General features: G+C 36.8%; 1 protein-coding gene across 1 annotated transcript; it reads right to left on the bottom strand.

Annotated features, from left to right (window-relative positions):
- Window positions 1-1,134: 1,134 nt before the first annotated feature.
- Window positions 1,135-6,188, bottom strand: LOC106370786 (cation/H(+) antiporter 9-like). The gene is made up of 4 exons (XM_013810775.2): window positions 4,340-6,188; window positions 3,766-4,247; window positions 2,609-3,155; window positions 1,135-2,499 (listed from the first exon to the last, which is right to left on the bottom strand). The coding sequence occupies exons 1-4, from the start codon at window positions 4,583-4,585 to the stop codon at window positions 1,372-1,374; spliced, it is 2,403 nt and encodes an 800-aa protein (XP_013666229.1). The 5' UTR covers window positions 4,586-6,188; the 3' UTR covers window positions 1,135-1,371.
- Window positions 6,189-12,863: the final 6,675 nt, after the last annotated feature.

Genomic DNA, 12,863 nt, shown 5'->3' with positions numbered 1-12,863 from the left:
GATTGCGGGGCGTACAGGGAAGCACTTCTGTACCACGTATGAGCTGCGGGAGTATAGGGAAGCACTTCTATACTACGTAGCATTGTGTATGAGGAGAATGTGGGAGTATAGGGAAGTACTTCTGTACTACACATACTTTTGGTATACATGAATATTTATATATTTATATCCGTACAAGGAGAATGCAGGGTGCAAAGAATAGCTATGTACTATAAACGCATTGGTTGTTATGTGTGGCACAATAGGTGTCGTGTTTGTTCATGCTAGAGCTACGCCTACATAGTCGTAGTGCTATGTACTGAGTCAGTGGTTTGCGGTTTAACATCCCATACCTCACTGAGTAACTCCCCTGTTGCTCACCCCTCTTTTCTCCCCCTTTCAGGTGAGACTGTCGAGCATGAGTGATTGCTATCGGATTGGTGCTTTTGGGCGTTTACTTCTTTTCATTTCAGACTTGCGGGTTTTATGGTTTTATCGTATTTTCTAGATTTATTCCATTATTTGGATTTATGACTATTTGTCGGATTTATGATATTTGCAGACGATTTATGAGGATTAATAAATATAGATTTCACGATTATTATTTATTATTTTATTTTGGAAAGTTTGGGTATTACAATAAATGTATGTGTATTTGCCATTTGTAGATAGGCTTAGAAGGCTGTATCAATTTGAAGCACATCAAATGCTATGAGATGACATAAAAACACTCAAATGAAGGAAATTGAGCATCCTTCGGATGTATAGACATAAAAGCACTTTCAATCCAGTTTATGAGGTATTTGCATCATAAAGCATAAATGTCTATCTCGAACTATGGATTGATGGTTTCAACATATTTGAAAACATAGAAAAAATATATTCATAATGGTCTGTAATGTCACACTTTAAAATTTCCCCTTTTCTCATGTACATGAAAGGAGAGTTTCTACTTTTCATCATACTTGTTTTTGTCCACAACATCCCAAACCATCTCTTATGTGTTCGTACAGTCACTTATTTATGAATTTCAAGAGTTAAAAAAAAAACAATGAGTAGCAAGAACCGTACGGTTTTAAATTTGTTATCCTACAAAGTCTGCAATCTGTATGATCTTACGTAGCGGTAAAGACGAAAGAGAAGCAATGACTCTGGCAGTGACAGGTAAAAATTATTCGCAGTGGTCACTAAGTCTTTATCGGAGTGGGAGAAATCATTTGCGCAAATTATTATGGTGAAAATTACAGTTTTGTTGTTATTAGTACGTATACTATAACTTTTAGTTAGGAATCATGGACTTCTAATTCAAAACAAGATGAGAAGAAATGAATTTGTTCATGTAATTTAGATCTTTACATCCAAGCATATCATTGACAGGTTACACAACTACACTCACTCATGTTGCTGCTGTTGTTGAACTACTAAAACAGAAACCCTAGTTTTTAGATCTTTACATGCAAGCAAATCTCCTATGACTCCTAACTCCGGAAGCTCCATCCATTCCGCCAAACCCGAGACATCCAGCAAATCATCGTCGCGACCTCTCCCTACAATCATCAAGTCATAATCTTCCGCCGCCAATCTTACGGCGGTGGCCATCGCGGGACCACCGTTGACTATCTTCTCCGCATAAACGAAATTCCCAGAGGATGCATATGTTTCTTTCAAATCGTTTAAGACCCCATTATCAACAAGGTAATCCCAATTCTTATTCTTGTCTGGTTCTTGACCAGATAAAAACCGAATCACTGTGAGACTCACTCTCGGATTCTGTCTCATCCATTTCGCAAGCGAGATGGCCTCGCGATCATCTTTACCTCCAATGAAGATCACACCGATGTTAACGGTACCGTTACTCTTTTTCTTGGTACGGTAGCTTCGGTCATTGAGTACACCTACAGAACAGGGAGCGCGGTCGAGGAGAGAAGCGTTCACACTTCTGATCACATTATCATCCGATTCATATAATCCATCAGGTGACCATTTTCGTCCAGAAGGGACGATGATCATCGATGTGTGGTGGTCTAGAGCAAGATTGCAAATGTCATGATCCATTAGATCCTCTTGAGAGTAAGCTGTGAAGAAGCTAACAGCCGTAGATGCCCAATTCTCTTGTTGGAACTCGGAGAACACGAGCATCATTGTTTGAATGTAAGAGTTTTGATGCAACTGTGGTTTTGTCCGCTTGTCGTGTGGTATCAAGATTGGAAACGAACTTCCAGCGAGTTTCACGAGGTGTAATGCTGTGACAGCGATGACTCCTCTGTCTTTATTACTCTCGCCGTCAGGAGTGAAAGAGAGCAGTTGTAGCAGCGAGAGCACGCCAGAGATGTTGTCCGGTTTATGCAAACATGTTAGGATCTTGAGATCTGAGTTTGGTTTCAGATGCATGATGTCTCTCTTGACGTATCCTATATACTTCCTCTTTGGATCGTACAGTGCTTTCACAGTAGTAGGTAAAACTCCCGCGATCAAAAGAACGTATATTATCATGAACGTGTGAGTGGCTTGCGATAGATTCTACATTACAAAATAAAAATAAAATAAACCCATTAATTCGAAATAATGATATATATATATATGCATGCATGTAAAGTGTGTTCAGGTTTTTAATATAAAGTTATATTACCCGATGATTCGCGGCTCCTTCAAAGAAGCATAAGTCGACAAAACCCTTATAGTTCATCATAATGGCGAGGATAATAGATTCGTTAGTAGGTAACTTGAAGATCAAGCAAGACCCAAAAGTAGCAGTCCATTTGACGACCAATGTGAAACCCACCAAAAATATGTTAATGGCTATGTCATCGAACGCGTACAATACCTTTGAAATGTCAGCTTTCATGGTCATTACCACTATTGAAATCGGTAAAAATATGTTTGTAACCAATCCCTCAAACTTGGCTTCTAACGCAGACCCAAGAGGTGGACCGTCTGGGATGGCCATCCCGACCAATATAGCTCCTAAAACGTGGACTTGGTGGAAATAAGTTGTGCAAATACTCGCAGCGATTGCGCTCATAATTGTTCCGTATACATAGAGTTCCCGTACGGGTTTGCCTTCTGGACTTGTGTCGACTATCCATTGAGCCGTAGGCTTGATGATGAATAGGATCACAAGGATTAAGATGGTCATTGCCAATGCATCGCGGTTGGCTATTCTAGGCGATACATACCTGCATCACGGTTTTAAACTATTGTAATGTGTTCAAAAACCATATCTTCTAAAAGAAAATTATACCATGACATCGGCCAGATAGTAAAAAAATATGGTTAATCTTTTGAGCAATTTTTGTTTTGAATTAATGTTAATTGATTAAAAAAGATATTGTTCTTATAACTTTATAGCAGAAAGAACTTTATGATTATCTCTCGAATCGATGAAATAGAAAATATGATGAATGTTTTCAATTGTTGAGCAAGTTATATCACTTTAGAGCATGCACACGCTAAGAAATTCAAAAGAGTTTCTCAAAATTATTAGCCAATGAAAAAATAGCATGTATGTCAAAAGTCTTCAATTAACAAAATTAGAACATCATTATCCAGAGTTTTTTGGGGCGGGTTTCTTATATTCCCCTTAGAATCTTCGGGAAGAAAACCAAAATCTTAGACTTCACCTACAACCTATTTTTAGGAGGTAAAAATAAAAATCATGAATATATATATATCTAATTTTTTTTTAACCTGATATGAAAAAGTGATGAGAAATGCAACAATTAAACCCTAAATCGAGGATGTCTCTTAGCAAAATAAAAATAAAAAAATCGAGGATGTCTTGCATACCTGTATGATGCTACATATGAAACGCATTGCAGAGTGATAAATCCTAGGAGATCATTAATCGTTGCAATAGATATGGCGAGGCGGCCGAGCTCCGAGTTTGGAATCTTAAGCTCATATACCAGGTGCGTTATTACGGGTAACAGCGTTAACGCTTGAACTGATACAATCACGGTGCGTTCTGTTGGAGCCAGTTTCAGAGGCATATAGAGAGGGTCGGCCTTGTCTAGCTGAAAGTTTCTAAAGGCTAATCCGGCGGTCATAGTCACCACAAAGGACAAAACCGCGATCGCAACCGTGCCTTTACCGATATGAAACATGGCTCTTTTATTGGTCTTCACGCCCATCAAGAACGTGAACATTATTAAACCCAAGTTGGCCACACCTTCTAACGCTATGTTACCATCTAACGCCACGTCTAACGATAAACGGTGGGAAGAAAAGTCCTGAAGATCAAATAGGTGACGTCCCAGAAGCAACCCCGTCTGATTAAAAACACCAAAAACATGTTACTTGCAACACAAGAAATGACGAGATTATAACTTTTGAAATCAAGAATTGGTGTGTTGTCACTTACAAACATGTAAGAAACGAACTGTGGTACGCCAATAAATCTAAGGAACATATGAGATAACACGATTAAAACGAAGATGATAAGGATCTGCAACTCAAGAAGAGGCAATGCGTATCCGAAGATGACACTCGGAGCTTCATAGTTTTCCAAGATTCCGTAAGAAGAGATGTTGAAGAAAGCTCGGTTACAAACTTCGACGTTGCTAAGCGCTGGCCAAGGCGCAGGAGTTAGTGCTAGAGATTCGTTCATGAGGATGATGATAAGTATAAGTTATGAAAGGGAATGATCTGTTCTCAAAACTTTTCATATCAACTTTGCTTTTATTTGTTTCGCTGAAGATTTGGTTTTCTCTATCTGTTTTTTGTTTCTTCTCAACAAAAAAAAATTGGTCAAATGTTAAATTAACAAAAAATGAAAAAAGATTTAACAACGTAACAGTTTCTTTGAGCAATCGTTGTTTCTAAACCGTCGGCGCCCCTTTGACCAGCTTTTGTTACGTTTGGGCTAACGAATGGATGAAGCTAAAAGGTGGCGCATTGTTTTCTAGAACTAAAATGAGATAGTTTTTATTATATGAATTGATAAATTTTCATACTGTTCTATGTGAATTTATATTAGACCTGCACCTGTACATATGCTTATAAAAATGCGCATATCCGTATATACTCGGTTACACTAAAAGCTATAACATGTACGTGAAATTTAATAAATCAAACAAAATAGGATTTTTTTAAAAACAACAAAATAGGAAATAAAAATGATATATCATATTATTTTGAGTCAATTAGCTCAAAACCCATAAAGAAGTGGGAAATTAGGAATATACCTAATACAGTAAAAGTATGGCAGTTACTGTAGATAAAGTGTATGTAAAATTACATTTAGAGCCCTTTGATATATTGAGTTTGTAAGTCACATTAGGTGCCCCGTAAGTTTAAAAATATTATAAAATTTTGGTAAGATTACGATTAAACAAAAATTTCATTTTTCTCTCTCATGGTCCTTATCTTCTTCTTTATCTTCCTCCTCTGTTTCTTTTTTTTTTTTACAGAATCCCGACCAAATTGTGGTGCCTTTGTGTTTTTGTTTTTGTCTTTGAATAGTCTGGCTGTATCGTGGTAAGTGGGAGAAGAACGATGAACAAGAACGACATCACTGTGTTTTGTTCCTGAACCTCCTTTTTTCACTGTTAGTCAATCTAGTAGAGACAATCGTGGCTCCGGCGGAGGGGAACCTTGCCTACTGTTAAGAAGATGAGAGGACGACCTACTGGTTCTAGCAAAAGACAAAAGCTTCAAACCTTATGAAACATAAATAATTGTGTGTTGTTGTTGTTGGTTGATTGTGTTGGTTGATTGGATGATGATTAGAACAGAAGAAGCCATCTACTAAACTTCTTGCTGTCCCCGGAAAAGGATTTTTCTTGGATATCTTTTTGGCGGACCAAGTGATACTGAATCGAGAGAAAACAAAATTGTTAGCCGTTTAACAATAGGTGTTTGTGGTATTAAATATGTTAGCAATTTTAATAAATTGTTATACTTTATTAAATGTTTCGTGACTTTTGTTTGTTGGACATGAGATATAATGTTCGTATAATAGTTTTTTGTTCATTTGAAATGCAGAATAATTGTAGCTCATATTAGTTGTCTTGCGTTTGTTTTATTCGAAGTGAACTAATCTTATAATACGGTTTTGAAATGTGCTTGAGAGTTACAACCACTTCTATTTCTATATCAAAATGCAATGTCCTGATATTATAATAATTAGCTGGCTAAAATAATTTATTAAAAGTTAAATAATAGATTATATATAAATATTTAGTTTTACAATATTTTGCACTAGATTTGACGGATAACTTAATTGTTATACATAATTAGATATGTTAGCCGGCTAACAATAAATATATTAGTTGTCTACCAATGAATTTGAATGAATAATTGATGTTAGGAGTTTTCAAGGCTCCTAAGACAAATGTTGTAGTATAAATGATTGTCGAACCAGTTCTGAGGGATATCAAAGCACTGAGAATGCAAGTACTCACTTAATCTAAGTGCAACCAATGATTTAGAAGGGTTTTAAACTATGACTAAAACTAGAAAGCAATAACAGAATGATACTTTCTTGACTAAAGGAAAAGAGAACTCATGGGTATAGGGATTAGACCTTGGGTGATCAAGTATCGAACTAAGGATGGCAGATGATCAATCAAACTATCAACCTTAAGCCTAGACACAATTCTAAGCAAGCTCTATGTCTAGATGAATGCTCATTTGCTAACATATCTCAAACATCAAATGTCTTTGGTTGAATAATATGAAAGCAATCATTACTAACAAGTCTATTAGCTATCTTAGTACCTTTAACAACAAATGTCTTTGGCAAAGTATACTAAAAGCCTAGGAGAGTTGTCTCGGGCATTTCATCGAACACCTTTCGGGTGAGAAATGCCTAAGGATCAACAACTGAGTGGCCAACTCAGAAGATGCATTATGATTACTCTACTAGCAAGGAAATATGAATGATCTACACTAAAACATCCTAGCTCTAACCTAATCACCCTTAATCTCCCTAACCCATGAATTCAAAAGGTGATTACTCACTAATCTCCATGATTCCTCTTAAACCCATATTGGATTTCAGATTAATCATGTAAAGAAATAGATAAGAAATCAACAAGAACACAAGAACATAACAATCAAAATCCAAGAGATGAACTTCTCAAGAGAGTTCTTGTGTCTTTCTCAATAGATCAAAAGATAAAAGATAATCTGCCACTGGTGGCTACAAAAGATGTTTAAAACATAGGTTTTTCCAAGTGCAAAACGTCCAAAATAAATTGCAAAAAGGGCCTTAAGAAATCATGATTTTCGGCAGCAAAATAACGCGGAGCGACTTGCAGGTGTTGCTCCGGGAAGTCGCTCCAGGGCCGATTTTTGGTGTGTCCGGGCGAGAGGTCGCGAGCGACTTTGGTGTGTCGCTCCAACGGGTCGCTCTGGATCGGGAGCGACCTTGGTAGGTCGCTCTGAGAGGTCGCTCCAGGCTTCGCTTCGTGTCGTCTCGCCATAGAGACGCGAGCGACCTCGGGGTGTCGCTTTGGGAGGTCGCTCCGAGAAGGGTGTGAGATGCGAGCGACCTCGGTGCGTCGCTCTGGGCAAGTCGCTCTAGCTTCCTACGGGATGAATATGGCGAGCGACTTCACGGGGTCGCTCTAGCTAGGTCGCTCTGAGAGGTGCTTTGGAGCGACCTCATGACGTCGCTGCGGAACCTCGCTCCCATGCTCTGCTCGTCCAATGATCACCTGTTTCACGTCCTTTAAGCTCCAAATGCATCCAAATGTCCCCAAGAACTCCATGTGGCACTCCAACACCTAATGAGGACAATGAATGCAAAATGCAACCTAGACATGGCTAAATCCTAATCTATATGATGAAAATGCTAATGGATGAATGGATAAAACAATGCAAATATGCAAGATATCAATAATTCAAAAGATAAATTATTATGTATATTTAGATATGTTGGATAAATATATTGCTATATTTTATTAGATATTTTAGCCGTGTAACATTTAATCTTAGCATCTAATTCAAATATTTATTACTGTTTGTTATTTATGGTTTGTTACGACACACCAAAAAATTATTGTAGCCGGCTAACTCAATTTACATTACAATCTCTTTATTTATAATCCGTATAAATGAAACCATATATGTATCAGTTTTGTCAACTGGTCTTGGCATATAAAATAATATCCGGCTAAAATTTGTATTGTCTCGAAAAAATGTAAATGTCTATCCAACAAGAGCAAACACTATCAAACCAATCACTGAACTTGCCTGCAAAAATGAACCAGTGTGAGATGTGGTAGAATGTCAAACAATGAACTTGCATGAACAAAAGCTAAAAAATTAAACCTTCCAAAAATCGTAGCACATGCTTGACCATTTTCATTTGGCTGAGAATAGACTACATCAGATCCCGAAAAACGCATCACAACACAAGCCATAGTCACTAGACAAAATAACTATAGATCGTTCTTGAAAATAGGTTAATTAGATGGTTAAGTTTTGAGTTATCTGTTAGAGGAGACTGAAAAGATTACCAACATAATAAAAAAAATCTTTGCCAACAGAAGAATGGGAAACTAAGATTGAGGCTTATAGAATTTTGAATTCCTCATCATGTTTCTCTGTTGTAGAATCAGCATCCGATACAGTTGGCGGGTCAGCTTGAGTTAATATCAAGGGGCAGATACCAATTGATATAACAAAGAAAAAAACATTTATTGGAACGATAGACACCACACCACTACATCAAAACTTTCATCGAAAATCTACTAAAGCAAGAAAACAATCAAGTACGAAAACACAGAGCAATCAAAGAAAATAGTTGGAAAAAAATTAAAGAGTGGGTTTTGACCAAAAAAAATTAAAGACTAGGCAAAAAAGAATACAATCCATAGCGTTCTTTTCAGTGGACATTACCAATCTTCAAGATAAAAATTGTTGGTCTTTCTCTCTTGCCTCCATGATGCTTATTCTTCTACCATCTCTTCACGCTTCTTCCTCCCTACGAGCTTCTCGGTCAACAAATGGAGTCGAGCATGCACGTTGGGGCAGAGATTGAGGAGCGTGAATACACGCGCCACCGCGAGCTCGACGAAGAGGAGGGAGAAGGTGGGGGTTTCTTATTCAGAAAAATCCATTAAACCTTTTGAAAATCAGTAATATGACACAACAATTACAAAGTATCAAGCTGGGTATAAGGAAGAGAGAGTACGAATTTGCAGAGATAGAGGGTATTAAAACAAGTTTAGTAGAGGAAAGAGGTGAGTGTAATACAAAAAGTAATTAATATCTTTGACATTGGAATAAGAAAAATGATTTCGTTCGAGATATGTTGTGAAAATAAATTTTTGCTAAAGCTATAAAAAATTACAAAGATTATTAGTATTTTGGTAGCATAATAACATAGGGGTAGAAGAGTCCAAAACATTTATCAAACAGTGCCACACAGTATTTTAGGGTATATAACTAAATACACTAAAAAGCTTTGGTAGGGAGTGCAAATACTCTACATTTTATACATTATAGTATGGGGCTTGAAAAGAAGCGCAAAGGGTATCTAAAAAGCTTACAAGAGCACTTGCCCCACTGGCCACTGGGTGTGGGGAGAATGAGTGCAGATGTGCAATATATTTACAGACAACAAACAATCCATTTTCTTTGTAAGGTTGTATTGATTCGCTTTTTTTACAGCCTATGGAAAATCGAAATTGTATGCTTATTATCAGAATGTTCAGTATGGCCATACATACATGCAGTGAAATTTTTGTATACTCTTTGTTATTCCCTTTCAGTGGAGTAACAAATTACTTTGAATGATATACGACGTATACGTATGAAAACGCTTTACTAAGAGCATCTCCAATGAGACACAAAAATTTCCTCTATATTTTACATTAAAATAGAGTACCTCTATTATAGAGTGAACTATTGGAGCAAATTCAACATTATAATAGAGTTACTCTATTTTAAAGTGAAATATAGAGTAATTTTATGTGTACCATTGGAGATGGTCTAAGATGGGGAAACGGAAGGATTACTGATTAATCATATTTTCATTAGTGGTCAATTAATCATCACACCAATCAGTTTTGTTGCGAAGAAGACAAGTGGTTAAGACGTAAGAAAAGTGGTTAAGAACACGGACGAAGCCTGAGACGGTGAAAGCTCGAAATCTTTTTCTCTCTTTAGGCATAAACAATAATGGCCACTTGATAAAACAAATAATTATCTTTTGCTTCTATTCCTGGTCTCAGTGGCCAAATTTATCGACGTGATGTTGTCTAAAATAACTTATGCGTAAATAACGTGATTGGTTAAGTGAATTCACAATACAAAGTTTTGAATCTTGCCATTGTAACGGCGCAAACAAAATCTACCTTCACAACCACATGGATGAGAATTCAGCTTTATCTTGGATATTAAAGTGACTGGACCGGTGACAAAAACGGTTGATTAATAACGTTTCGGTTGAAATTTCTATGTATATACTCCATCCATTTTTTAATATAAATCGTTTTAGATAAATTTTTATATTTCAAATTATATGACGTTTTTGGTTTTTTATGTAAAATTTATCAACACTTAATATTATATGACCAGTGATAATATACCTTCTATTTTATTATGACTGATTTGTGGTTAGATAAATAATTAATGTTGGTTTATTTAAAAAAATATAAAAAATTAATATTTTTTTTTATATATGTGCATAATTCTAAAATGACTTAAAAAACGGAATGTGTTTTGAATAAAGAAGAGAAGACAAGAGAAGAGAGGAATTGGTGTGTCTTATTCCATGAATAATGAACTCTTTATATAGGGATACAATATGAGGGTTTAGCTTGGAGACCAAGTACAAGTAAATCTTGGTGAACAAGACTTTCTATAATTGACATCACAATAAATATAACACTTCCCCTTGATGTCTATTATGCGCGTATGATACTGCCTCGTTAAAAACCTTACCAGGAAAACCCAGTGGGAAAAACCATGGTTAAGGGAAAAAGAGTGCAGCACGCAATTACTTCCCCTCATGTATACTAACGTCAAGATCCTTGAGACGACGTAATCCAATAAGATGAACCAACTTCTTGAAAGTAGAAGTGGGTAGCGCCTTGGTGAATAAGTCAGCTAAGTTGTCACTTGAACGAACTTGAACGACACGAACATCGCCATTCTTCTGTAGATCATGGGTGAAAAAGAATTTCGGTAGAATGTGCTTTGTCCTGTCTCCTTTGATGTAACCATCTTTGAGTTGAGCGATACATGCAGCATTATCCTCATACATGACTGTTGGGAATTCTTTTCCTGTAGATAGACCACAATCTTCTCGTATATGTTGAATGACGGATCTTAACCATACACACTCGCGACTAGCTTCATGAATGGCTAAAATCTCTGCATGGTTGGAAGAAGTAGCTGCAATTGTTTGCTTCATCGAACGCCAAGATATAGCAGTTCCACCACAAGTAAACACATATCCTGTTTGTGATCTAGCATTGTGGGGATCAGACATGTATCCAGCATCTGCAAAACCAATCAAATCTTCTGCGGATGGGTTAGGAAAGAATATTCCCATGTCTTTCGTACCTTGGAGGTATCGGAGTATATGTTTTATCCCATTCCAATGCCTATGAGTTGGGCATGAACTAAACCTTGCCAGTAGATTCACTGCAAATGATATATCAGGTCTTGTATGACTGGCAAGATACATTAATGCCCCTATAGCACTTAAGTATGGTACTTCAGGACCAAGAACTTCTTCATTCTTCTCTCTAGGGCGGAAGGGATCTTTATTCACATCGAGTGATCTTACCACCATTGGACTACTCAAAGGATGTGCTTGATCCATAGAAAATCGTTTAGCAACCTTTTCTGTGTAAGTTTGTTGATGCAATAAGATTCCATTCTTAAGGTGCTCAATTTGTAGTCCCAAACAAAATCTTGTTTTTCCAAGATCTTTCATCTCAAATTCTTTCTTCAAGTAATCCATTGTAATTGAAATCTCTTCAGGAGTTCCAATAATATTTAAATCATCAACATACACTGCAATTATAACATATCCTTTCTCAAATCTTTTTATAAAGATACATGGACTGATAGGATCGTTTTTATAGCCTTCTTTCAACAAGTACTCACTTAGGCGATTATACCACATACGTCCTGATTGTTTCAGTCCATAAAGAGATCGGTTTAACTTTATGCTATAACTTTCTCGAGAATTAGAATTTGCTGCTTCTGGCAGTTTAAATCCTTCAGGGACTTTCATGTAAATGTCAGTATCTAGTGGGCCATATAAGTAAGCTGTGACTACATCCATTAAGCGTAAATCAAGTCCTTCCTTTATCGCCAGACTGATAAGGAACCTGAATGTAGTAGCATCCACCACAGGAGAGTATGTCTCTTCATAATCAATTCCTGGTATTTGTGAAAATCCTTGAGCAACTAAACGTGCTTTGTATCTCACAATCTCACCATTTTCATTTCTTTTTCGCACAAAAACCCATTTATATCCCACTGGTTTTACACCTTTAGGTGTACGGACTACATGTCCAAACACTGCTCTCTTTGCAAGAGATTTTAATTCAGCATCTATTGCTTCTTTCCATTTTGGCCAATCACTTCTTCGTGTACACTCTTCAATAGATTTTGGTTCATGATCCTCATCCATAAGATCAACTGCTACATTGTATGCAAAAATATCATCGACGTCGATTTGCTTTCGGTTCCATTTCATTCCAGACATGACATAGTTAGTTGAGATCTCTTCATTATCAGGTACCTGAATTTCTTTTTGTGTCATGTTCTCTTCTGGAGATTTTTCACTTGTAGTAATTACCTCGGTTTCATTATTGCCAATTTCTGCTCCTTTTCTTTTTCGAGGGTTTTTATCTTTAGAACCGATAGGTCTACCACGCTTCAGGCGTGTTTTAGACTCATTAGCAGGTTGATTTTGT

Source organism: Brassica napus, chromosome A10 (assembly GCF_020379485.1).
Source record: "Brassica napus cultivar Da-Ae chromosome A10, Da-Ae, whole genome shotgun sequence".
In the NCBI taxonomy this organism is placed as follows: domain Eukaryota; kingdom Viridiplantae; phylum Streptophyta; class Magnoliopsida; order Brassicales; family Brassicaceae; genus Brassica; species Brassica napus.
This window is presented reverse-complemented; position numbering and strand designations above follow the sequence as displayed.

Bases quoted from the DNA above. Each gene is read 5' to 3' on its own strand.
- LOC106370786 (XM_013810775.2), bottom strand. From the start codon at position 4,585: ATGAACGAATCTCTAGCACTAACTCCTGCGCCTTGGCCAGCGCTTAGC. The intron at 3,156-3,765 runs GTATGCAAGACA...ACCGTGATGCAG, and splicing joins TCATATGTAGCATCATACAG to GTATGTATCGCCTAGAATAG. The intron at 2,500-2,608 runs GTAATATAACTT...TTTGTAATGTAG, and splicing joins AAGGAGCCGCGAATCATCGG to AATCTATCGCAAGCCACTCA.